Source organism: Bubalus bubalis, chromosome 10 (genome assembly GCF_019923935.1).
Source record: "Bubalus bubalis isolate 160015118507 breed Murrah chromosome 10, NDDB_SH_1, whole genome shotgun sequence".
NCBI lineage: Eukaryota > Metazoa > Chordata > Mammalia > Artiodactyla > Bovidae > Bubalus > Bubalus bubalis.
The window spans coordinates 20,140,782-20,168,384 of record NC_059166.1 but is presented as its reverse complement, the minus strand read 5'-3'; the positions used below and the strand labels follow the sequence as shown (position 1 = coordinate 20,168,384).

At 37.6% G+C, this 27,603-nt stretch overlaps 1 protein-coding gene across 2 annotated transcripts in view; it reads left to right on the top strand.

Moving 5' to 3' along the window:
- The window catches only part of ADGB (androglobin), a 187,019-nt gene that overhangs the window by 31,590 nt on the left and 127,826 nt on the right, over positions 1-27,603 (top strand). For both annotated transcript variants that reach the window (XM_025294426.3, XR_003111870.3), the window contains exons 3-7: positions 1,028-1,120; positions 3,953-4,024; positions 6,159-6,368; positions 17,688-17,827; positions 21,401-21,487. In XM_025294426.3, the coding sequence (XP_025150211.3) occupies positions 1,028-1,120; positions 3,953-4,024; positions 6,159-6,368; positions 17,688-17,827; positions 21,401-21,487 (602 nt within the window). The remainder of the gene's footprint in view (positions 1-1,027; positions 1,121-3,952; positions 4,025-6,158; positions 6,369-17,687; positions 17,828-21,400; positions 21,488-27,603) is intronic.

Sequence of the window (27,603 nt, the reverse complement as noted above, 5' to 3'; positions counted from 1 at the left end):
TTCACACAAAAAACAATAACCTGTACACAGTGATCATTGCAGCTTTATTAGTAACAGCCTGAAACTGGAAACAGCTCAGATGTCCTTCAGTGGGCAGATGGTAAATGAAGAAATATCTGTAGCATGAAATATTACTCGGCAATAAACAACCAACTATTGACACATGCAAAAATTTGAATGGATTGAATCTCCAGGGAATTAGGCAGAGAAATAAAATAAATCCAAAGGGTTACAGACTATATGGTTCTATTCATATAACATTACTGAAATAACAAAATTATAAAAGTCAAGACTAAACTAGCAATTGCCAACTGGTATGGATTAAACACAGACTGGGGAGTTTGAGGGTCCCTGTGGCTATACAAAGGTATAACGAGGCTCCTTGTGCTGGTGAAACTGTTCTGTTGTCTGTGTCAGTGTCAATATCCTGATTGTGTACTACAGTTTTTTAAGGTGTTACTACTGGAGAAATTGGATGGAGAATCAAGGAACTCTCTGTATCGTTTCATACAATGGTTTATGAATCCAGATTACACCAAAATAACAAGTTTAATTAAAATGATCAATAAATCAAAGTCAGGTCAAAGGTACAAATTTCATTTACATGCAATCCTTTTTATGATTCTAACCATTGAAAAATAAGTAAATATTTTTTAAATCTTCTTTACTTAGATTAAAAAACCAATATTTTCAGTGGAAAAAATGGCCTTACTGGCCCATTCAAAATTGTCTCCCTACCATACCTAATTCACACTCCAAAGCAGCTCATGCTTGTTCAGACTACTTCCTCTGCAATCAAAATGCTATTTAATAATCAAGGTTTCATTAATTAATTACAGCAATGTTAATTCAATATTCTCTAAGTACTTTATGAACTACCTGTGAGAACAGTCACACAAATTCCTCTATAAATTCTTCTTTATTGTTCAGGTTCATTTGATATATTCATTTTTATTGGGATAGAGTTGGTTTTATTTTAATAAAACTATAATATAGAGAAAAAAACGTAACACATTTTTTTATGTAGCATTTTTTTGAAGACCCTGAAGGAAAAATTGAGTTACCATCATCATTGAAAATTTATTCCTGGAAACGTCCACAGGATTTTTTAATCAATCGGGTAAGAGATAATTTTACTATTAAACAAAATTTGTATTAGTTATGAGATATAATATCCTAGTTTTGAAAATTTGAATTTTAAAAACAATTTAAGGTAGTTTTCCTGTGGTATCTAGTAAGAAAAAGTAATTACTTTTTGGCATTTAAATTAGAAATAAATATTTATCAATATAGTTTGTACCGGTTTCCAAAAGAATATTGACATTTTGTTTAAGGCCTCAAGTTTCCTTCTTCTCTGCATGATGTCAAATTATAACCTAAAATGTTGCACAAAGTTTTTCCTTAAATCCTGACACACTTTCTCCTCTCTGCTTCTTATGTAAAGGTCTTTCTAGGTTAGAGTTCATTAGCATTAATTTTCCAGTCCAAGAGACTAACACTTGGATTTCTCTCTTCCAGGAATTTTTTAAGCATTTTGCAAGGACCACTTTCATATCTGAACTCCATTTGTTGTTGTTTTTTACCTATGTGGACATCACCCAAGAAAACTTCATTTTAAATAGCACTTCATTTTAAATAGTGCTTATATACATTAAAGCTTTAGACAACATTGATCTATCTTCCTAATTAATAGCTATGTTAGTTTGAATATATTTGGTATTTTTAAGGGCTTAATTATCACTAATGTCTTTTTCCCCATCTCCCACTTTCATTTAATGCATAGGAAACTAGTAGGCTAAATTAGGTACTTAATGCTCATCAAAAGATTAAAATGGAGCAGATTCTTCTGTGATTATGGAATTCATTGCATCTCTGCTTCTATGCAAAGTGATTTTATTCCTAAGAGTTTTAGCGTTTAGAAGCACTGCTACTAATGAAGAAAATACAATTTATCCATCATATTTTCAATTATTGTTATTAGTTAAGAAAGTCAGAAACACTAAATCTTAAATATTTATTCAAATGAGAAAATAACAAAGTACATCTTTGTCCATCAGAGTACTTTTTCAATGCCTGTCTGTAAAACACTTTAAATAAAATAAATCTAATTTATACAAACCATATTTTTAAATTAGTTATATTGTTAGGTGACTTTGAAATGAAGAATGCAAATTCTGTGATGTTAATACAATTCACTTAATATGTATGTATTATTAATAAGACTCAGGCTCTACTCACTCTAAGTACAGAATTTACATTCCAAGCAAATGAAGAATATAAATTCCATGAAGTGAGAGTGTTGTAAGTTTGGATAAGTAGGAAAGTTTTCTACCTTTTTAGCATACCTTAGGTCTGAGAGATACACTTGTACTAAAAATAAATGAATTCATTGTTGACAATGACATTTCCACCTTATTGAAATACTGTCATCCATCTCTGTACCTCTCTCCCTTTGCACTGACCCTTTCTCTTGGTCTGTCATGCTGGGAGTGGACCAGAACAGCCAGAACTAAAAGTCCAGCCAAGCAGTAAAGTTTTAGATTAGTGCTGGCCAAGTTGTATTGTCTGAGTCCACAGTGATAAACACATTTGATTTTGAGACATTAAATATGGACAAGAAAAAGTGAAAGTGTTAGTCACTCAGTTGTGTCCAATCTTGTGGGATCCCATGGACTATAGCTCATCAGGCTCCTCTGTCCATGGGATTCTCCAGGCAAGAATACTGGAGTGGGGTGCCATTCCCTTCTCCAGGGGTTCTTCCTGACCCAGGGATCAAACCTTGGTCTCCTGTGCTGCAGGCAGATTCTTTACCATCTGAGCCAATAAATATGGACATACATAAAGTTTAGACAAAAATATTGTACAATAATAATGACCTTTCTATATAAATTTTACTGAATATATATTGTTGCTGTTTAGTCACCAAGTCATATCTGACTCTTTGCGTCCTCATGGACTGTAGCCTGCCAGGCTCATCTGTTCATGGGATTTCCCAGGCAAAGATACTGGAGTAGGTTGCCATTTCCTGACCCAGGGATCGAACCTATATCTCCTGTGTCTTCTGCATTGACAGGCAGATTCTTTACTGCTGAGCCACCAGGGAAGCCACTAAATATATATATATATATATATATATATGTTCTCGACACATTATATGTATGTAATTTTATAAATTGTGCTTGTAAATTATGAACTTAAGAGTCAATTCTGGCCTTCAAGGGAGTTGTAGGTAAATTTCTCTCAGACATTTGAAAGTACTTTATTGAGTTTTCAAGGTGTTAGTTATACAGATGATTGAGTTTCTATAAAAATCTACTTTGCTAATCAAAGTCATTTTCATGTTAATTTGGTATGTTAAATATATAAAGTTGATATTAATTGTAACTAATTAAAAAATTTGCTACAAGTCATATTTTTCCCTATTATGTTTTTCCTTTACTGACCTTAATACATAAAGGCAACTTTAGATATATACAAATTAAATAATGACTGCAAAATTAACTTTAAAAGATATTACAAGATTTGAAGTCAAACAAGATTTTTAAAAGCTGTCTCAGTTAATATTTTTTATCCAAGATGAAGAGATTTTTCTAGCTACCAGATGTTAACTAAGCTTCAGGTTTAACTTGAGTGGTTTATTTAAATTTCAAATCGGGTTTTCAACTCTGTGTGTGTGTGTATGCATGCTAAATTTATCTGCATATGTTACATCTTACAACATTTTATTATGTTAAAATACTGTATTTTATAGGCATTACATTATTAAATTAATGTCACAGCTCTATCAGAGGTTATCTTATAGAATGTTTATTTTTTTATTTCTTCCAATTCCTTTGTGAGGAACAAAATCAAATTTGGCCTATATGTAGCACATAAAATTGTATCAGTAAACTAAATTTCCTTTATTTTTCCCAAGGAGCAATTTATCTCTCTCTATATATTTTTATTTCAGGCTCCAGTGGTTGTGAAAAATGAAATCCTGTTTGACTTGTTTTCAGCGAATGAGCATTTACTCTGCAGTGAGGTAGGTTGGGGAAGTATGAACCAAAAAGCTCCTTGAAGAATGCCTTCTGGACCTGCTTAAACAACTCCTGGGTAGTCAGTTTCAGTGCTCTTGCTCACCTTTAAATTTTAGTATAACTGAATATTTCATACCCAGACACTCAAAGAGGAAGAGAAGCTCTTTAATTGAGTTTAGCAACAGAGTCAGTGGGAGAGATGTTAATATTAGCACTGTTTGTGCCATGGACCAGGGTAGTCAGGTTCTCACCATCTGGGCATTTCTCTTCTGGATCCATGTACCTAGCAATTAACATAAAGTTGTTGCCAATCTGAGCCTACATCATGCCCAAGAGTAGGGTGTCTGGTGGTGTTTGACTTGCCAATGTGGAGGAATCAGGAGACTCAGTTCAAATGCAATACCTCACCTACACATGACAAATTTTCAGTGCAGCAGTCCTACAGCCTGTGGGAATTCACCTTCTCCCTCTCCACCCTGGGTTCTATCCATCATAAGTAGACCTGTTCCACTTCCCTAAGGTAGTTAGATCTGAAACAGGGATTTTTTTTTTTCATTATTTTCTCCGAAGGCCCAGTCATAGGGATGTAGTTATTATCGATTCAAACATTTTGTCTTTCTTATCTTTAACATCTTGGCCAATACTAAAATCAAAATATTAATTTTTTTGGTCAGGTTGTACTGAGTTGTATAAAATTATCTCTGAATTGTTTTATATTTTATGAATTCCAAAGACTTAAGCATATTTTCCATGGACATGTAAAATGTTTTATTTATTTTTATTGAAGCGTAGTGATTTACAATGTTGTCTTAATTTCTGTTGTACAGCAAAGTGATTCAATTCTACATATATACATATATATTATATATGCATTCTTTTGTATATTTTTTCTGTATGGTTTATCACAGGATATTAAATATAGATCACTGTGCTATATAGTAAGGCTTTGTTATTTATCCATTATATACACAATAGTTTGCATCTGCTGATCCCAAACACCCAGTCCGTTTCTCCCCCACCTTCTTTCTTGGCAACCACAAGACTGTCTCTATGTCTATCAGTCTATTTCTGTTTTGTAGATAAGTTCATTTGTGTCATATTTTGGATTCCACAAAGGAAGTATAAAATAATTCTATAGTAAAATCTCCAGCTACATAGGAGGATATCTGATTTGCCTTTTTCAACTTAACCTACATTTAAGAAGCTTTCTAGATAACCAAGTTAAGAATAATATAAATCTTATGACTTCAGACTCAAGTATTTAATCTCCTTACAAACCAGGCAGTGAAACATACTCTGAAGTTCAACTCTTCACTGTGCCTTGCTGCCTGATGTAAACCTTGCAGGTGGGAGTTTTACTTGGAACACTGCTGTACCTGCCGATCAACATGTGAATATGGGACTTAGAGTGTATTTAAGTGTGTGCCCAGTTTTACTTCTTTCTCATGTCTCATTGCTTGTCTAATTGATATTATTGACATAGAAGGATCATTTTCTTCTCAAATTCTCACATTTACAGAATAGTAGTGCAATAAGGTGGTGCTATTAGTAAAGAACTCATCTGCTAACACAAGAGACTTAAAAGACTTGGGTTCGATACCTGAGCTGGGAAGATCCCCTAGAGGAGGGCATGACAACCCACTCCAGTATTCTTGCCTGGAGAATCCCATGAACAAAGGAGCCTGGTGAACTACAGTCCATAGGCTCACAAAGAGTTGGACACTACTGAGTAACTAACGCTTTCACTTTCACAGCTCAATCTTTTATAAAGATTCCAAAATAAAGCCATCATTGCTCTCAGAAGCATTCATTCTTCCTCCTTTCTCCTTTTCTGTCACACACACACACACATATACACACATACAGCTAAAATGGTGGTCAGTGTCAAATCACTGACCATTTACTCAGAAAGACAGCTTTTAGCTAAGGATTTTTAGCTTGTATTATGATTATATGTTTTGAGAACAAAAGCAAGATATATGACTTAATTCTGTAGGTCAGAAATAAAAATGTAGAATATATTACACGTAGAATCTAATAGTGCTACTGGGAGTAGATTTTCAACTGCCACCCACTCCCAAAATCACAGTGCCAACAATTGAAAAATAACTAATGAACACTACTGGTTTTTACCTCTAGCTAATGAGATGGATTATCAGCGAAATCTATGCCGTGTGGAAGATATTCAATGGGAGTGCTTTGGCCAATTATTTTAAAGGAACAGCAGGGGACCCCCCTCTTCTGGTCTGGAAGCCCTGGGAACACATATACTCTCTATGCAAGGCTGTGAAGGGCCACACACCCTTGTTTAATAGCTATGGCAAGTATGTGGTGAAGCTTTATTGGATGGTAAGTTCTTGTACACACGGGTAACCATTTGTGTGTCTTTCATATTGCAATATGTTTCTCTTACCTGCTTTTAAAGAAGCTAATAGAAGATGAGACAGTTTATAAAGGCTCTCAACTGTGTACCTACTGGGGGGAAAGTCCTACATATGTAATTTGAGATTTAAAAGAACACAGTTGTATCCTCTGTGATACCAGTTCCCTGTGCTTTTTATTTTTTAAATGTTAATATATATATATTTTTAAATTTTTATTGGAGTATAGTTACTTTACAATGTTGTGCTAGTTTCCACTGTATAGCAAAATGAATCAGCAATACATATACATGTATCTCCTTTGTTTCAGATTTCCTTCCCATTTTAGGTCACCACAGAGGACCGAGTAGAGTTCCCTTGCTGTACCGTATGCTCTCGTCAGTTATCTATTTTACACACAGTACCAATACTGCATATATGCCAATCCCAATCTCCCAGTTCACCCCACCCCGCCCCTTCCCCTTGATATACATATGTTTGTTCTCTACGCCTGTATCTCTGTTTCTGCTTTGTAAATAAGATCTTCTATACCATTTTTTTTTCGGATTTCACATATATGCATTAATATGTGATATTTGTCTTTCTCTTTCTGACTTACTTCACTCTGTAAAACTAGTGCTGCTGGGACCACTGAGGGGCAGTCCTCTGCTGCCTGTGACCTTGCAGGTGGGCGGGCTGGGTAGGCAGGTGGATGCATAGATAGGGCTGGGACCACTGAGGGGCAGTCCTCTGCTGCCTGTGACCTTGCAGGTGGGCGGGCTGGGTAGGCAGGTGGATGCATAGATAGGGCTCTGCCCTCTCTGATGTGGTATCAGGGTCATGGGCAGGAAACAGGGTTTAAGCTTAAGTGTGATCCAGTCCTCTCTTTGCTACTACTGAAGGGCCTGATCTGATCCATTTTTTGCCCTGACCTGATACTTGTTTTCATGTTAACAAATCGCACTTTGACACAGGAAATATTTTACCTTCATCTGAAAGGAAACAAATGGGAAAGTAGGAAGCACAAGTGGAGAATTCAAAACCCCTTAATTAACACAACAAAGTAGACTCACACCCCACTGAGCAATGCTAGATTATATTAAGCACCTTTGGATTTATCATGGTGGAATGCTCTTTTCTAAAGGCCCAGAGCCACAAGCAGGCCCAGCTATGGGACTGAGAGTCTCTTGTTCAAAAGTTATTAGCCATTTCAAGATGGTGATATCAGCATTTTAAGCAAAGCATGAGGTCCTTCAGAGTGTGGGGTCCCATGTGACTGTACAGGTCACAAACCCATGAAGTTGGGCCTGGTAACAGAGGAAAAGTATTCTTGAACATTTGAGGCAATGAGGAAAGTAAATCATGCTATTGTCTATTTCTAAGAACATGGCTTTCTCCTTAATGAGCAGGAGCCATCTATTCTTCCTGGGGTGGGGAATGCTGAAAAGCCAATGCTTAGGAATCAATAGGATCATTACAATAGGAAGGGGCTTCCTAGGTGACTCAGCAGTAAAGAATCTGCCTGCCAGTGCAGGAGATGCTGGTTTGATCCCTGGTGGCTCAGATGGTAAAAGTGTCTGCCTACAATTTAGAAGACCCAGGTTCAATTCCTGGGCCGGGAAGATCCCCTGGAGAAGGAAATGACAACCCACTCCAGTACTCTTGCCTGGAAAATCCCATGGATGGATGGAGGAGCCAGCTAGTCCACGGGGTCACAAAGAGTCAGACACAACTGACCGACTTCACTTTCGCTTTCACTTTGGGAAGATTCTCTGGACAAGGAAATGGCAACCCACTCCAGTATTCTTGCCTGAGAAATCCCATGGACAGAGGAGCCCATTGGGTTGCAAAACAGTCAGACATGACCTAGCAACTGAACATGCACAGTAGAAGGTAGAGAAGGGAATCTTAGCCTTTGATATCCAAAATGGGAGTTTGGGGGTTTTTTTTATAAGACCTTTTTTTCAAGACCTTGAAAGTCAAAGTGTTATTAGAGAAAATAACTTCCTAAATTCCTTTATCCTTCTATGTTGACCAATAAGGAGGCAGATTTGACAGAGTAGACTTCAGAGTATTACATGTGTACAAAGGAGTGAAAGGGAGGACATGGCATTAAGAATGTGGATACACAGAGGACAGTGTAGGATTATAGAAAGAAAGTAAACACGGGAGGAGTGAGGAGGTCGGATGCCTGGGTATTTAGCCCCACTTCTGCACATTTGCCTAAACTTGAGTTGGAACAAAGTTCAAAATTATCAAGAATTTCAAAACAGCGTCAGCAGGACACTAAACCAACCCTGTTAGCTTCTTTCTCTCTCTGCTCGCTGCCATCCGCCCATCTTTTCTAATTTCCTCCTGGATAGGGGTCAATGTTTATTAACACTATATACCATTTTGCAAAGAAAATGTGATTTCTATTTAACTGTACAGATTCCTCAGAAACCTACACCTTCCTGAATTCAGAAACTTTTAAAAAATGAATTTAGTCCAATTTGGAAATGTCAGTCTGACACAGTTCATTTAACCTGCCTCGTTAGATGGTGTAGTTCTTGGGAAAGAGGGCTAGGAATCAGAAAGACAACCCCATGTCCAGTGACTTCTTCTGGTCCCTCTTTGGATTCACCTGAGGAATGGCATGTGGGAAATGATGCTAAACTGCTGAGCACTGAGATATGGTTAGCTCCATGTGAATTATGTTGTAGGCCCCTTGCTGGCACTCATCTCTGAAGGGCATGGTCTTATTTGTGCTCACTGAGACTTGACAGAGAGCTTTTCTCATCTTCAGTATCTCCAAATGCATTCTTAGGGCCACATGGGCCCCTCAGGGTCCCTTGCACATAAAAGGCAGAGAGACCATCTCCCTCAAGAGAATAGGCATACAATATGTCCTGGAAAAAATACAGGGAACAATAAAATGTGGTAATTATGTAAAAGAACCAGATAGTTCAGTTCAGTTCAGTTGCTCAGTCGTGTCCGATTCTTTGCAACCCCATGAATCGAAGCATGCCAGGCCTCCCTGTCCATCACCAACTCCCAGAGTTCACCCAAACTCATGTCCATCGAGTCGGTGATGCTATCCAACCATCTCATCCTCTGTCATCCCCTTCTCCTCCTGCCCTCAATCCCTCCCAGCATCAGGGTCTTTTCTAATGAGTCAACTCTTTGCATGAGGTGGCCAAAATATTGGAATTTCAGCTTCAACATCAGTCCTTCCAATGAACACCCAGGACTGATCTCCTTTAGGATGGACTGGTTGGACCTCCTTGCAGTCCAAGGGACTCTCAAGAGTCTTCTCCAACACCACAGTTCAAAACCATCAATTCTTCGGTGCTCAGCTTTCTTCACAGTCCAACTCTCACATCCATACATGACCACAGGAAAAACCATAGCCTTGACTAGATGGACCTTTGTTGGCAAAGTAATGTCTGCTTTTGAATATGCTATCTAGGTTGGTCATAACTTTCCTTTCAAGGAATAAGCATCTTTAATTTCATGGCTTCAATCACCATCTGCAGTGATTTTGGAGCCCCCCAAAAATAAAGTCAGCCACTGTTTCCACTGTTTCCCCATCTATTTGCCATGAAGTGATGAGACCAGATGCCATGATGTTCATTTTATGAATGTTGAGCTTTAGGCCAACTTTTTCACTCTCCTCTTTCACTTTCATCAAGAGGCTTTTTAGTTCCTCTTCACTTTCTGCCATAAGGGTGGTGTCATCTGCATATCTGAGGTTATTGATTTTTCTCCCAGTAATCTTGATTCCAGCTTGTGCTTCTTCCAGCCCAGCATTTCTCATGATGTACTCTGCATATAAGTTAAATAAGCAGGGTGACAATATACAGCCTTGACGTACTCCTTTTCCTATTTGGAACCAGTCTGTTGTTCCATGTCCAGTGCTAACTGTTGCTTCCTGACCTGCATATAGGTTTCTCAAGAGGCAGGTCAGGTGCTCTGGTATTCCCATCTCTTTCAGAATTTTCCACAGTTTATTGTGATCTACACAGTCAAATGCTTTGGTATAGTCAATAAAGCAGAAGTTGATGTATTTCTGGAACTCTCTTGCTTTTTCAGTGATCCAGCAGATGTTGGCAATTTGATCTCTGGTTCCTCTGCCTTTTCTAAATCCAGCTTGAACATCTGGAAGTTCATGGTTCATGTATTGCTGAAGCCTGACTTAGAGAATTTTGAAGGTCCTGACGAATAGTAGATTCTCAACACTATTAGTTTCCTCCCCTCTTTCCTGTATTCTTCCTTTGCTCCTTTCTTTCCCCACTGCTGCCTTCTATTGTGGAAGCCAAAGGGATGGATCATTCTTCCTCCTACTCCTTGGTAGAGTCAAGGGGAGAAGCACATGATCAGCTAACCAGATGCTGTCCTGCCCATCTTGAGTCCAGATGCAAAAATAGAGGGCATGTAATGATCACAGGCAACTCTCCACCCGCTTCTCTCACAATATGACCTTGCTGTGGTTCAGTTGCCCAGACTTGCTTAGTTCCTCTGGTATCCCCCTATTGTCTACTTATAAAACAGGTTATTTAAAGTTTCGCTATGAAATTGTATTCTTTTATACGTTGTTATTGTTTAGTTGCTGAGCTGTCTCCAACTATTTGAAATGCCATGATTTATAGCCTGCCAGGCTCCTCTGTCCATGGGATTTCCTAGGCAATTTACATTCAAACTTTACTTGCCATTTCCTTCTCCAGGGAATCTTCCCAACCCAGAGATTGAAACTGTGTCTCCTATATCTCTTCTGTCTCCTGATTGCAGGCAAATTCTTTACCACTGAGCTGCTTGGGAAGGCTTTATACATTGTAGGTAATAATAAATGTGAGTATAAAGGAAGTACTTTTAAAATTAGTCTTTTTAGCTATGTGGCCTCCACCTGACTGTGATTTGTAATTTTTACATAGTCAATTATGTCATTATATTTCTTTACAGAGTTTAGGATATTTGTCATTTAAACAAGGTACTACTTCAAGAATACAAAAAATATTTCCCTTTAGTTTTATTTTAATGTTTAGACCTATCATTTGTTTTATCTACTGTGAGAAATGAAGAACTGGTTTATTTTTTTTACTTAAAAACCTCAGCCAGTTGCCCCAGCATTTTATGTCAATGTTTTACTTTTTACCCATTGATTTTAAAAACTGCTGTTATCATACACTAATTTCCAGTTTGAAATTTTCTTTCACTCTTTTCCTTGTTCTCTTCAGATACCATATTACTTTAATTATAAGGAATTTATAGTTTGCTTTGATTTTTTAGAATAAAATGCACCTCTTACTCTCATTTCAGTGTTTTCTTAGCATTTCTGGGTAAACAGTTCTACTAGTATTTAACTTTGAACACATATTATAATTGTTTATTTCTTATTCTACATACAAAAGGGTTAATCCTTAATCCACATCATTGTTTTTTGTTTGTTTGTTTTTACTACAGTGTCCCTTCTCTTGAACATTTTATTTTGTTTCATCTTTCATTCAGAAGGAATATGCATTCCAAAATTTTATTTACATAGAATATATATGTGAATTTTGGGGGTAACAATATTGAGGTCTATTTTCCTTTATACATGATTATGTGAATGATCATTTGCTTACATATGGAAAAAGTAGCTGATAATCTGTTTTAGAATATAACAGCCAATGCCTGAGTATCTTCTGTGTTTAACACTTCAGGGACTCATTCTGAGCACTCTCCACCCTACCCGAAACCCTGATACTGTCTTCCCTGAATCTGCTTCACTTTTCTCTATAGTGCTGAGTATGAAATATCCACTTAGTGTGTTCATTAATATAAGGAGATATATATGTATATATATGTATATGAATATCAATATGAATCTATTGCTTGCTTTTCCCAGAGATTTTGTTCATACATATATTCTTATTTTAACCATTAGCCCAATCTACAGTTCTTTTGGTAAAGTAAATACAGAAGCCAAGTTACAGTAACCTCTTGCTAGTTCTCTTCTACTTTGATCCATTCTTTAAAATTGGACTGTAGCCCTAGAGGGGATAGAAAAATACTGAGTGATGATAGTGAATAGATGAAAGTGAAAGTTGCCCAGTCATGTCCAACTCTGTGTGACCCCATGGACTGTAGCCCACCAGGCTCCGTCTGTCTATGGAATTCTCCAGGCAAGAGTACTGGAGTGAGTAGCCATTCCCTTCTCCAGGATCGAACTGCAGGCAGATTCTTAACAATCTGAGCCACCAGCAAAGTGAATAGATAGACAGAGGCAATTTTTAAAGAGACAGAAACAAGAACTTTGCTGTTTGAGAGACCATGTTCATGGAATAGAGGTGGCCACCTGGTTTTCTAGTTGTAGATATCTATTCTCTCTGGGCTAAGAGCAAACATTTCTGCCTCTCTCCCCCTAATTCCCAGGTGGTAGGGCTGAGCCAACACCTCTTTCCAGATGAAGTGTAGTACAGAACTAGAGGAAATTATTTCTGAAAAGGTAAAATGGATTGTTATTTTCACTGTGTGTGTCCTTTTCCAGACATACACAATTTAATTTCTGGCTTTTTCCTTTTCCAATTCTAATTCAGTATTTATGTGTCTATCCTTCAGTTTTCACTGCAAATATTTCAGAAACACGTTCATACATACATTCTCTGTTACCTCCTACTGTTTGATTCAAGATGATGTACTGGAGGTGCATCCTCTGCCTTGCCTCAATTTTCCTTCCCCTGTGCAGTCTTGCACACCTTAAGGCTGCTCCAAATTGCTTTTTTTCCCCCTTCCATTTATAGACACTTTCTTATTTGTTTCTTACTGGACATTGTTTTCTCCTTCTGCCTTTTTGCATGTATTCTCCTCCCTCTTTCTTATTGCCCCTTGAAGCATTTATATGGCTGAGATGGTAAAGAATCTGCCTGCATTGTAGGAGACTCAAGTTTGATTCCTGGGTTGGGAAGATCCCCTGGAGAAGAGAATGGTAACCCACTCCAGTATTCTTGCCTGGAGAATCCCAAGGACAGAGAAGCCTGGCAGGCTACAGTCCATAGGGTTGCAAAGTCAGGCACAACTGAGTGATTAACACTTTCACCTTTAATCACTTCAAAGTAAACCAACCAATGAGAACCTTGTGGCATGACACTTAACATCCAGGTTTTTATACCAGTGTATTGTTTCTCCCGTAAAAAATTCCCATTTTTTTCCAGTTTGGATTCTAAGTGAATAGCCTCAAAGTTCTTTGACATCAACCAGATAAAAATTTATTAGGTAGCATGAAGAACAGTATCATAAAACAGAGTTTTCTTTTTTCTTTCACCTGGCAATGATAACACTGCTACTGAGCTACACATGGTCTCCTCGGTACTTTCCAATGTCAGCATTCCTTGGGCTCCTTGAAAAAAGCAATTACATTATTGCTCTCCACTTGAAATATGTATTGCTCTTGGCAATCTTTCTCTGAGTGCTTTCATTTAGCTCTGAATAAGCAAGAAAACACACACATTGAGACCAGTGGTTTTCCCCAATCATCATCTATCTGTCCATACAAAAGCATACTAGTTTTTATTTCTGATTAACTTTTATACTTTTAAAGCACAATGTTATTATAGAATTTGGAGTTTTTCAACTGTGGGTACAGGACACACCGCACAAACCCTATCTCCTGCGTTTTTCTTACCCCAACCCACAGTCTGGGTAGAGTTTGCAGTCAGTATTTGAAACAAAGTCTCTCACACCCACTGACATTTTTGTTCTTTAAACAGTGTTTTCAAGGCATCAGTTCAGTTCAGTTCAGTTCAGTTGCTCAGTTGTGTCCAATTCTTTGCGACCCCATGAATCGCAGCACGCCAGGCCTCCCTGTCCATCACCAACTCCCGGAGTCCACCCAGACCCATGTCCATTGAGTCGGTGATGCCATCCAGCCATCTCATCCTCTGTCGTCCTTTTCTCCTCCTGCCCCCAATCCCTCCCAGCATCAGAGTCTTTTCCAATGAGTCAACTCTTCACATGAGGTGGCCAAAGTACTAGAGTTTCAGCTTTAGCATCATTCCTTCCAAAGAAATCCCAGGGCTGATCTCCTTCAGAATGGACTGGTTAGATCTCCTTGCAGTCCAAGGGACTCTCAAGAGTCTTCTCCAACACCACAGTTCAAAAGCATCAAATCTTCCACGCTCAGCCTTCACAGTCCAACTCTCATGTCCATACATGACCACAGGAAAAACCATAGCCTTGACTAGATGAACCTTTGTTGGCAAAGTAATTTCTCTGCTTTTCAATATGCTATCTATGTTGGTCATAACTTTCCTTCCAAGGAGTAAGCGTCTTTTAATTTCGTGGCTGCAGTCACCATCTGCAGTAACAAATTACTTTCCCATTATTCAATTACTTTTATTTTCAAAATGGAAATTTTTTATTCTCAATTCATTATTAATTTTATATATGCTTTTATTAAAACATACTCAGTCATGCCCACCTCTTTGCAACCCCATGGACTGTAGCCCACCAGGCTCCTCCATCCATGGGATTCTCCAGGCAAGAATACTGGAGTGGGTTGCCATCCCCTTCTCCAGGGGATCTCCCCAATTCAAGGATCAAACCTGGGTTTCCTGCATTGTGGGAAGATTCTTTACCAGTGAGCCACCAGGAAAACCCATTATTAACTCTATATCTTCTTTTATTAAAACACATTCAAAAACTATTAAAATGTTTAAATTAGTAAATGAAATGTCCCTATGAGTCTACCTACCCAGACAATCATAGTAAATTATCTGTTAACCCTCTTAAACCTTTTTCTTAAAAGTATATATGTAAACACACTATATATAATCTGTACCAACAGTGAGATCATATAGTATTCATCATTCTGTATGTTTTCCCTAACCATGGACATTTTTTACGCTAATATTTGTTGATCTACCTTGTACTCCATTGCTTGAACATAACAATAATTACAGTTGACCTTGGAAAAACATAGGCTTGAATTGCCCAGGTCCACTTAAAAGTCTTTTTAATTTCATGGCTGCAGTCACCATCTGCAGTGATTTTGGAGCCCAGAAAAATAAAGTCTGACACTCTTTCCACTGTTTCCCCATCTATTTCCCATGAAGTGATGGGACCAGATGCCATGATCTTCATTTTATGAATGTTGAGCTTTAAGCCAACTTTTTCACTCTCCACTTTCACTTTCATCAAGAGGCTTTTTAGTTCCTCTTCACTTTCTGCCATAAGGGTGGTTTCTTCTGCATATCTGAGGTTATTGATATTTCTTCTGGCAATCTTGATTCCAGCTTGTGCTTCATCCAGCCCAGCGTTTCTCATGATGTACTCTGCATAAAAGTTAAATAAGCAGGGTGACAATATACAGCCTTGATGAACTCCTTGTCCTATTTGGAACCAGTCTGTTGTTCCATGTCCAGTTCTAACTGTTGCTTCCTGACCGGCATAAGGGTTTCTCAAGAGGCAGGTCAGGTGGTCTGGTATTCCAATCTCTTTCAGAATGTTCCACAGTTTATTGTGATCCACACAGTCAAAGGCTTTGGCATAGTCAATAAAGCAAAAGTAGATGTTTTTCAGGAACTCTCTTGCTTTGGCGATGATCCAGCAGACGTTGGCAATTTAATCTCTGGTTCCTCTGCTTTTTCTAAATCCAGCTTGAACATATGGAAGTTCATGGTTCATGTAGTGTTGAAGCCTGGCTTGGAGAATTTTGAGCATTACTTTATTAACATGTGAGATGACTGCAATTGTGCAGTAGTTTAAGCATTCTTTGGCATTGCCTTTCTTAGGGACTGGAATGAACACTGACCTTTTCCAGTCCTGTGGCCACTGCTGAGTTTTCCAAATTTGATGGCATATTGAGTGCAGCACTTTCACAGCATCATCTTTTAGGATTTGAAATAGCTCAATTGGAATTCCATCACCTCCACTAGCTTTGTTTGTAGTTATGCTTCCTAAGGCCCGCTTGACTCCACACTCCAGGATGTCTGGCTCTAGGTGAATTATCATACCATTGTTATTATCTGGGTCATGAAGATCTTTTTTGTATAGTTCTTCTGTGTATTCTTGCCACCTCTTCTTAATATCTTCTGCTTTTGTTAGGTCCAAAAATTACCAAATGCAAAAATGTTAGGTCCAAAAATACCAAATGCAAGAATTATTTGTATTTATATATACAGAACATTTCATTTATGTATTCATCCCTTGGACAGCAAGGAGATCAATCCAGTCAATTTTACTGTGTATTATTTTGAGTTGTTTCACCTAAAGTTAGAAGAGAGAAGAGCTAAATACTTGTTCCTTCAAACCTGTCTTGCCCTACATTATCCACAAAGAAAGAAATAAAAAGTCACATAACCACTAAATAATGTACTATGAGTTCAGTTACAAGTGTCATAAAAAGAAGACATTTTCACTCTACTGTTCCTATCTACCTAGGAAAAGTATACTGTTCGTTGAGGCTTGAATTCAAATGTCAACTTCCTGTGAAGACATCCACTGAGCAAATTAGTCACATTTCCTTTTTTATTCCAGAGTGTTTGAAACATATTACATATTACATTTTGTGTTTTGTATATTCCTATTTGTCCTCCCTCTCTAGACTATAAACAATTCAATGGTATAGGTATAAGCCATGTATTATGCAGATCTTTGAGTTCACAAGGCTTGCATCACTGCTGAAAAATAAATCTCACATGTAAAACCAAAGTTTAAAGGAGTTTGAGCTCACAGTCATTAATTTTTATCATTTATCTCAAACTTTTAATTATGAAGTGATATATATATGTAAATATATCATGATTTTATTAGATAAAGAATTAACTAACTTTATGTTTAAAATAGATCTTTAATTAGGAGTAAGAGTAATATGGTAATTGGAAGTATAATCTCACTGAGCCTATGAGGATAAAAAATCATTACTAAAGTTACATTTGGAGAATTTGCATTCTGACTACAAATAAGTTATTTAATTGTGCCTAAACTTATCCATGATTGCATGATGTTTTGGTTTTGCTTTTGAAATAGTTCAGTTTACTCCATTATGTAGGATGAGGCATCCAAGAATGTGCTAAAAGACCTCATAAATAATGACACTATAGATATAGATATAGACATGTTTTAATTACAATAAATGAAATAATAAGCTAAATTTCTCAGAGTAGTATACAATACTAGTAGGTCAGCCATTAGGCGTAAGATGCTAAAATAAAATCACAGTTATAAAATAAAATTTTAAATTTTATAATATAAAATTGTACAAATTGTAAATAATAATGTCAGCAATATATAAGAATGTGTGTAAAAAATAATATAAATCACTAATGGTATATTCCTTTCTTCTCATCTTTAGGGTTGCTGGAGAAAAATAACCATTGATGACTTTCTGCCTTTTGATGAAGAAAATAATCTATTGCTTCCAGCTACAACCTATGAATTTGAACTTTGGCCAATGCTTTTGTGTAAAGCTATCATTAAGCTGGCAAATGTTGAGTAAGTAGAATAAAGAATTATCACCCACTTGTATAAAAACAAAATGGCAAACAGCAACAACAACTATGCACCAATATTGCATACCTTTATTTTTCAAAAAATCATTTTTATAAAGCATTTTCTCCAAACAGTGTAAACTTTCTACTATAACAATAAACATTCCAAAGCCACTGGTTTGAAGCATTATGTTAGCCAGCAATGAGACAAAATTCCCCCAAGAAAAATGCTCAGAAGTGATTCTGTATCCAGTGTTTCCTTATGATGAATGGAAAAGTCAGTCATGGAAAGTAAAGTTTCAGTTTAACGAGAGAAAGAAGTTATTTTGCAGGGGAAAATACTGGTTCATATAATTATTGAATATATGTCCTGCTGTTTAGTTGCTAAGTCGTGTCCAACTCTTTTGCAGCCCCATGGACTGTAGCCCACCAGGCTTCTCTGTCCATGGGATTTTTCCAGGCAAAAATACTGGAGCAGGTTGCCGTTTCTTACTCCAATGTATCCTGGATCCAGTTAAAGTCTTAGGCTCTGTCTATGCAGCCATCATTTGCTAATCTTGAAAATCCCATCTCTTCTGAAGGATGTCCATGTGTTCCTCATGGTTTAGGTAACACTGGTTCTTTTTATACATTCACAATGAAAACAATCATGTTTCCTTCAATATTCCTGGGAAATCTGCTTGTGTCTTATGTTCCTGCACCAACCTATGCGAGGCATGTCTTAGCTTCCACTTGCAGACTGTGCTCCTTCCATTCTGGTCCTTGTGCCAGTGCTAAGTTGTTTCAGTCGCGTTTGACTCTTTGCAACCCCATGGACTGTAACCCACCAGGCTTCTCTGTCCATGGAATTTTCCAGGCAAGAATACTGGAGTGGGTTGCCATTTCCTTCTCCAAGGGATCTTCCTGAGGCAGGGATTGAACCTGCATGTCTTATATCTCCTGCATTGGCAGGTGCGTTCTCTACCACTAGTGCTTTATTCTGGCCTGAGTGATGCAAAAAAGCTTTGATACCTGAGTTGCCAATGCAAGGCAGCTGTGTCTGCAATCCGTGGAAGAATTCTCACACACAGTGCACCAGCTTGAATTTGCTACCCTTCCCCCTCCTGCAGTTTATCACAGCAGGTCCTTTTCAGCAGAACACACCCACTTGCTCTAACCAGCCACTCCAGCCACTGGCTCAAAGCTCAAACCCCCTCCCCTTCTACTATTATACATAGCTATGGCAGTCAGAAGCCTGGTCTGTTTTTTTGTGGTTTTCTTTTGGCTCAGCTTCCTTTTTCTCTCCCAAAGCCACACAAACAAAAACAGCCCCTCCTACTGCCAGCCTCTTCATCTCTCTTTTCTGTTACCAACCCTCAATTTTCTATCCGGAATTTGTGTTACCCAGTTTGCAACCCTTAATTTCAATCATTTTTAAAAGCTCAGCTCACAGCATTTAGATAGTTGAATACTACTAAGTATTTAAAATGGTAACAACTATGTTTGTTTATCTTTGAAAGGAAATAATGTTCCTAATTCTCAGATCTAACTTGAAGTTCTGAGAATGAGAGCAGCCAGGCCAGTGAAGCAGTAAATGCGTGACCCGGATAATTGGAGTGGCATTTTATCTTTATTAAAGCTACAGTAGAATTTTAAAGCAACTTGAGAAATGGCATTATGGTTATTTTTGAAAACCAAATGAATCCAACTTGTAAATAAAGGACCAGGCTTAATGCAGGATGCTTCTTAGACCTTGAAGTGGAAATCACTACGTGGTCCAATTTATATTTGTCCAAAAGTTTTTCTCAGATTTTACAGTAGATAGTGAATTTCTTAATGTGAGTTTTAGCTTTCTACACTAAAAATTAATATTTAGTAGTTATTTAAATATCACTGTGACATGTGCAGAGGAAATAACACTACTTTTATGAGCTTCGCACAGTCACCTCCTAAATATGATTATTCAAAGAGGAGGTTAGACTGTGAATATCTATGAAGGCGATGGCACCCCACTCCAGTACTCTTGCCTGGAAAATCCCATGGACGGAGGAGCCTGGAAGGTTGCAGTCCATGGGGTCGCTGAGTGTCGGACACGACTGAGCGACTTCCCTTTCACTTTTCACTTTCACGCATTGGAGAAGGAAATGGCAACCCACTCCAGTGTTCTTGCCTGGAGAATCCCAGGGACGGGGGAGCCTGTTGGGCTGCCGTCTATGGGGTCGCACAGAGTCGGACACAACTGAAGTGACTTAGCAGCAGCAGCAGCAGCAGATATTTGTTATCTTGGAGATATGTGGACCCATCACAGTTCATAATCTGCAAACAAAAAACCAATATAAATTTCTAAATGATGGAGTGTGTGACTAATATTTCTTTCTGAATTAAAAAACATGTATACCAATCAATACCATCAGTCACCACCACTGGCATAAGGTGGAACTGAAGCTCTGATTCCTGAGCAAAATATAGATATAACATTTGCGTGTGTTACTGAAAATAGACTAATCACTTCAGAAAAATATTAAAAGTAAAGGATTAAAATAAAAAGAGTGATAGTTAATCAATCACAGTCTCATTGACTTTATGCCATAGTGGCAGATCCACTCTTTTGCACAAGATAGAATGGATGTTTCTGACTTCTCTAAAATTATCTAAGGATTTTATCAAAAATGTGTGATGCCCATCTTGCCCTGCCATGTGTGAGATTGGCTTAATATACAGACTCATAGGAATCTTATGATAATTACTGAAACTCGAAAGAGGAAAGACACTGCCCTATTTTTAAAAGAACATGATAATATGTTGAATATACAGAAGAGATTATGTATCATCTATATATATGAAGTGAAGTGAAGTGAAAGCTCAGTTGTGTCCAACTCTATGCAACTGCATGGACTGTAGACTGCCAGGCTCCTCCTGTGGAATTTTCCCGGCCAGAATATTGGAGTGGGTAGCTGTTCCCTACTCCAGGAGATCTTCCCAACCCAGGCATCGAACCCAGGGATCAAACCCAGATCTCTTGCATTGCAGGAGGATTCTTTACCAGCTAAACTTCAAGGGAAGCCCAAGAATACTTGAGTGGGTAGCCTATCCCTTCTCTAGGGGATCTTCCCGCCCAGGAATCAAACCAGGGTCTCCTGCATTGCAGGCGGATTCTTTACCAACTGAGCTATCAGGGATCGATTTAAATGCCTTATCAAAACAAGTCATCTGAGTGTTGGAAAAGTATATTCTTATGCAGTTATTTATAACCAGTGGGACCCCTACATTTATTCTTATTGTGTGTGTATGTGTGTTCAGTCGTGTCTGACTCTTTGTGACCCCATTTGGACTGGAGCTCACCAGGCTCCTCTGTCCATGGAATTTTCCAGGCAATACTTAAGTGGGTTGCCATTTCCACTCCAGGGAATCTTCCTGACCCAGGGATTGAACCGAAACTCCTACTTCTCCTGCTTTAGCAGGCAGATTCTTTACCACTAAGCCATCTGGAGAGCCCATTTATTCTTTGATCACTGCTTGTTAGAGATTCCTGTCTTTTATAGACCTCTTCCTGTTTTCAAATGTTGTTGACTGTATTTTTGTGTTTTTGCTTTTTCAGCATCCATGTGGCAGAGAGGAGAGAACTGGGAGAGTTCACAGTGATTCATGCACTCACGGGTTGGTTACCAGAAGTCATTTCTCTCCAGTATGTTTGACCATTAAATTACTGATATATTTTTTGTTTGTTTCTTCCCCAGTAAAGTTTCTTTACCTAAAATATTCTTAGTCTTAAAGAAAATTTCAAAGATTGTCACATTTTACAAAATGTTTGGAAAATAGCATCTTATAGTATTATATAAAACTTTTTGAGAATTGCAGGATTCTTTTTCCTTATATATAGTAAATTTAATCCTTAAATATCTGAATTACAAATATTAAAACAATGTTAATTATTTACTATGGTAAAATATTTACAGGTGACCCCTTTATATTCATACATTTATTCAGTACAGAAAAATGAAAGCAACTTTTAATTAGCTACCCATACTAGGGAATAAATAACACTAAAATGCCTATTAGACCTTAGGCACTTTAATATGTTATTCCAGTTAAAACTCACAGTCCTGAAAAGATGATCTTATTTGATCATCCATATGACCTTATCAGCTCAGTGTTGTATATCATTAGAAATGAGAAAACTAAAGCTCATAGTGGTTGAATTCCCTAAAGCTGTGTACATTGTACCTGGAGGTAAAATTTGAATCTAAATATTTCTGGAGCCAAAGCACATAGTGTTTCTCTCATATGATTCTAGATATATAAAAATTGTTTGCCTATGTATAAAGAAAGAGCATTTAATGCAAAGCTTACTTAAAATTTCACAAATATTTTTTGTTTCATACATAAAGATTATAGACATATGATTTGACCATATTACCATTGACACTGAAAATTAATCAGACTACAGTGCATAGAAAATAATTATATCAATAGATCTAAACATCCCATCAATCAGAATGCTGATTTTTACAAGATCAAATCCACAGTACAGTTATCAATTTGGATCATCTCTGATCTTTGATGTTAGCAAGCTAGCATTTCCAGGGTCCAGGTTAAAGGACATTGAAGACAGGTTCTAGTCACTTGGATTCTATCATTTAAAACATCCTTTCAGCAGGATAAGCTAGACATTGCTTAGTTCAAATTAAAATATTTGTAGGGAAAAATTAGGAGGATAGACAAACTCCTTGACGCCTTTTCTTAGAAGAGAACTGACCTTGCTTTTTGCCTTCAGAAAGGTCCACATGGCAGCTTTTTATATCATATCTTCTCATGGAAAACCATTTTATGATACCTAAGAGAGTATTTATTGGCATAATATGGTCAATGTCAGTAAGGAGAAGTAGAGAAAGGGTGGGTTTATAAACATGGACTTTACTAATTTTTTATCCTCAATGTTGATGGGATACTTATAATTTTCCATTCATTTTTCCTGCAATAAAGATACCAGAGACATGAAAACATCAGACATCTATCAGAGGGTGGTAGAGAAACAGGAGATCAAAATAATTCTTAATTAGAAAATTATTAAATTATTAAATTAAAAATTGTGAATAGTCTCTTGCTAGAATCATACAGTGAAATTATGCATGAAAATTGAAAACAGTGTTCATATACTTTCATGATTATAAGACCAGTTTAATAATTAAATTAATTTTTAAAATTTAAGTATTTTAGATTCTCAATATGCATGAATATATGATTGCTTATAAAATGTCTATGAAAATGATATAAGGGAGGGAAGCTTGAGATTTGGATTCAGAACTGTATATCTAGATTAACATTTTTATACTTCCTACTTCAAGCTATGTAAATTTTACAAGTAATATAATTTTGGGGGCCCAGAGTTTCCATATGTAAAATAGGGGTAAAAAATTACCTATTCTATATGGCTGTTCTGGGGATTGAAAAGGTGAGAGTATTGGAAAAAGTAGCTGATGTGTGGTAGAGACATACTGCTAGTTTCTTTCCCCTAATGCATGTCACTAGATTATTTAATATTATATAGAAATATGTATGATAGCTAATAATCAACCTTTGGAAGCAGAGAAAAGTCTAAACAAATAAGTGAGACTGACTCAGATGTTCAAGTTTATCATTTTACTTCTAAATATAATTAAAAAGTAAAAGATATGTACTCTGATTTATGTCATGATGTGTAGGATTTTTTATTATGAATACTCTGTCACATTATTCATATAATTTAAAATTGCAATTACACTATAAAATTACAAAGTTAATTCATGTGTATATATGTGTATAATTTTAAATGAAAAGAATGTCATGGAACTGTAATAATGATTGTTAAGAAATGTTTAATTTGAAATCACTGTCTGCCAAGGATGCAGGAAGAGGTCAGGCATGGCTTCCTGGAGAAAGTTCTGATTTGATCAGAGCCTCTACTGTTGGCTGGGTTTGATTTGAGAGGAAGGGAGGAAAAGGGCCGGAGAAGGCAATGGCACCCGACTCCTGTACTCTTGCCTGGAAAATCCCATGGATGGAGGAGCCCGGTAGGCTGCAGTCCATTGGGTCGCTAAGAGTCGGACGCGACTGAGCGACTTCACTTTCACTTTTCACTTTCATGCACTGGAGAAGGAAATGGCAACCCACTCCAGTGTTCTTGCCTGGAGAATCCCAGGGACGGGGGAGCCTGGTGGGCTGCCGTCTCTGGGGTCGCACAGAGTCGGACACGACTGAAGCGACTTCACAGCAGCAGCAGAGGAAAAGGGCATGGAAAGCAGGAGAATGATAAGATCAAAGCCACGATCTGTTCAGAAGTTGGATGTTTCTGTTACTACGAAGGATTCCATGTGCCAAGACAGCCCCTGAGGGACTTCATTGGTCATGGTCATGGTTTAACAGAGGTCCAGGAGAACCAGAATATTGAAGTTTCAAATTGTGTTCACTAATGATTTTTTCCATATGAAAATCAATAGGGTGAAAAGTGTTTTGTGAAGTCTTCAACAGACAGCCCTTTCCCTTCCCTCTCGCATAGAAGTAGCAAAGGGAGATGTTGCTAGGTTTGCAATTGTTGACCTTGCCTCATGTTTTCCTACAGTTAACACTGTCTTATCATTTGAAAACAAAAAACAAAAAGTTGTAGCTCTGTGTATTATACTAGAAACACAGAGTGGATATTAGAAGTCTAGCAATTTCAAATGAAGAGATGATTTTTTTCTCCACAAATTTGTCTGATCTTGATGTAATTCATTTGAGAATGGAACACTCCACCATCCCATACTTAATTCTAACTGTCCAAGAAGTTGTATAGTCTCATCCTGTGAGGTTTGAATATTTCTTTTTCACAGTATAACATTTGTTACATTGTAGGTGGAAAAAACACATGGTTTTGGATTCAGAAAGATCCGTTTTAATCCTGATTTTAGTATTTCCTAGTCTATCATTTGTGACTACATAAAATTTGCAACCTTCTCTTATACCTCAATTATGATTGTACTACTTAGGTTGCAGAGCCTTTGGGGGATTACATGCATAAAACAAAACAAAAAACCCTACCTGGCCTCCCACATCTTCATTCCTCTTCTCACATGTTCTAAAACCATTGTCCCCTAGGGTCTTAACCTGAACTGTTCTTTCTTTATGCCTTAAATGATCTTCCATCAGATATTTACTTGGCTGGATATGTCATAACATTTAGATCTCACCAGGCTTAAATATCAACTCCTCAGAAAAACCTTTTCAGCCATCTAGGTTTAAATAATTTCTTTCCTAAATGATTCCATAGCCCATTGTTTATTATTTTATTTTCATTATGAAAGTTATCACTACCTTCCACTGAGAAGTTATCACTGCCTTCCATCTTCCACTGAGATGGTACAGTGTATGAGAATAGGAACTCTTTTTTGTCTTTCTCAATGTTGAGACTTCCTGTGCTTAGCTTAGAAAAAATGACACTGCATGACCGGTACACAGTATGGTCTGAATAAATGTTTGTTGATAGAATAATTTTAAAAATACTTTAAAAGGCTAAACTAGAAGTGTGTAAAAGATTCTTTGGTAATCCAGTGCAGGAACATATAGCTTAATTTCCTCAGAAAGTAATGCTTAAACTGATCTCAAAGAATTAGTGGAAACTAGTGAGGCTTATTGGGGCAGGGAAGCCAACTCAGAGAAGAAAGAATAGCATGGAAGTGCAAGACAGCATGGTGTACTCCCAGAAAAGCACATGAATCTGCAGGAGTGGATTATGACTGAATCAGGGTGTGAAGAGAAGAGATGAGAAGCGGGTGGAGAGGTGTACAGGAGCAAAACAGACGAAGTTAAGAAATTCACGACAGAATGTTGCGGAGAGATTTTTATACAGGAAGATGATCTCCATCCGGCTTGTGAGTTTGGAGTCTTGCTCAGAGCAGGAGGACAGATATGTGACTGGAGCAGGGAAACTGGTCTGTGCAGTATTGCAGAAGGGCTTCTATGGAAAAAACTGATAAAAATGGAGAAAGGGGGACTTCCCTGGTGGTCCTGAGGCTAAAACGCCACGTTCCCAACGCAGGGGGCCCGGGATTGATCCCTGGTCAGGGAACTAGATCCCACCTGCTGCAACTAAGGGTTCATATGCCACGACTGAAGATCCTGCATGCCGTAATGAAGATGGAAGATTCCAAGTGCGGCAACGAAGACCCGGTGCAGCCAAATAAATAAATGTTTAAAAAAGAAAAGATAAAACAAAACATTAAAAAAAAAGAATGTTGAAAGGGTTGTCTACTGCAGTAGGAGGAAGAAGGATCAATGGGATATATTTTTTTATTTGACGAGAGTTTCATGCTAAGAGGCTTGATCATTCTCACTTTTCTAAGTTGACTGAAAAGTAGAAGATGGTAACAGGATGTTTTTGTTGGTTGATCAATTGATTTGTTTTTGAATAGATGTCTATTAGATGGTTGTACTCATGAGCCTGGTTATCTGAAGAGAGGTTTGAGCTGGAGCTTATGAGTTGAGGGTTACATACACATACAGGTGAACCCAGAATGTGATTGTGCTTATTCATTCACTAAGGAAAGGATATAGGATAGCAAGAGCATACTGAGGAGAACTATGGAGTTCAGGTCAGTTCAGTCGCTCAGTCGTGTCCGATTCTTTGCGACCCCATGGACTGCGGCATGCCAAGCTTCCCTGTCCATCATTGACTCCAGGAGCTTGTTCAAACTCATGTCCATCGAGTCGGTGATGCCATTCAACCATCTCGTCCTCTGTCATCCCCTTCTCCTCCTGCCTTCAATCTTTCCCAGTATTAGGGTCTTTTCTAATGAGTCAGTTCTTCCCATCAGGTGGCCAAAGTATTGGAGTTTCAGCATCAGTCCTTTCATTGAATATTCAGGGTTATTTTCCTTTAGGATTGATTGGTTTGATCTCCTTGCAATCTTCTCCAACACCACAGTTCCAAAGCATCAATTCTTCAGTGCTCAGCTTTCTTAATGGTGCAACTTTCACATCTATACAGGACTACTGGAAAAACCATAGATTTGACTAGACAGACATTTGTTGACAAAGTAATGTCTCTGCTTTTGAATATGCTGTCTAGGTTTGTCATAGCTTTTCTTCCAAGGAACAAGTGTCTGTTAATTTCATGGCTGTAGTCACAGTCTGCAGTGATTTTGGTGCCCAAGAAAGAAAATCTGTCTCTGCTTTTTAATATGCTATCTAAGTTTGTCATAGCTTTTTTTGCAATCAAAGATGCAAAGCATCTTTTAATTTCATGGCTGCAGTCACCATCTGCAATAATTCTTGCCTGGAGAATCCTCATGGACAGAGGAGTCTGGTGGGTTGCGGTCCATGTGGTCAGAGTCAGACACAGCTGAAGCAACTTAGCATGAATGCATACAACATAGTAATTCAATGTTTTTTATATATTAAGAAATGGTCAGCACAGATCTAGTTAACAGGTATCACCACACATGGTTGTAATTTTTTTTTTTTCTTGTGGTGAAAACTTTTAAGATCTACTTATACACTACTGTATTATTAACCACAGTTACCCTGCTGTGCATTACAATGCTCTGATGCATTTATTGTATAACTGGAAACTTGTATTTTTGGAATACCTTCACTATTTTGCCCAAATCCCACCCTTTGCCTCTGGCAACCACAAATCTATTCTCTATATCATGAGTGTGTTTGTTTTCAGATTCCATATGTAAGTGAAACAAATCATACAGTATTTGTCTTTCTTTGATGTATATCACTTAGTATAATGTCCTCAAGAGGCTTCCTTCATAGCTCAGTCAGTAAAGAATCCATCTG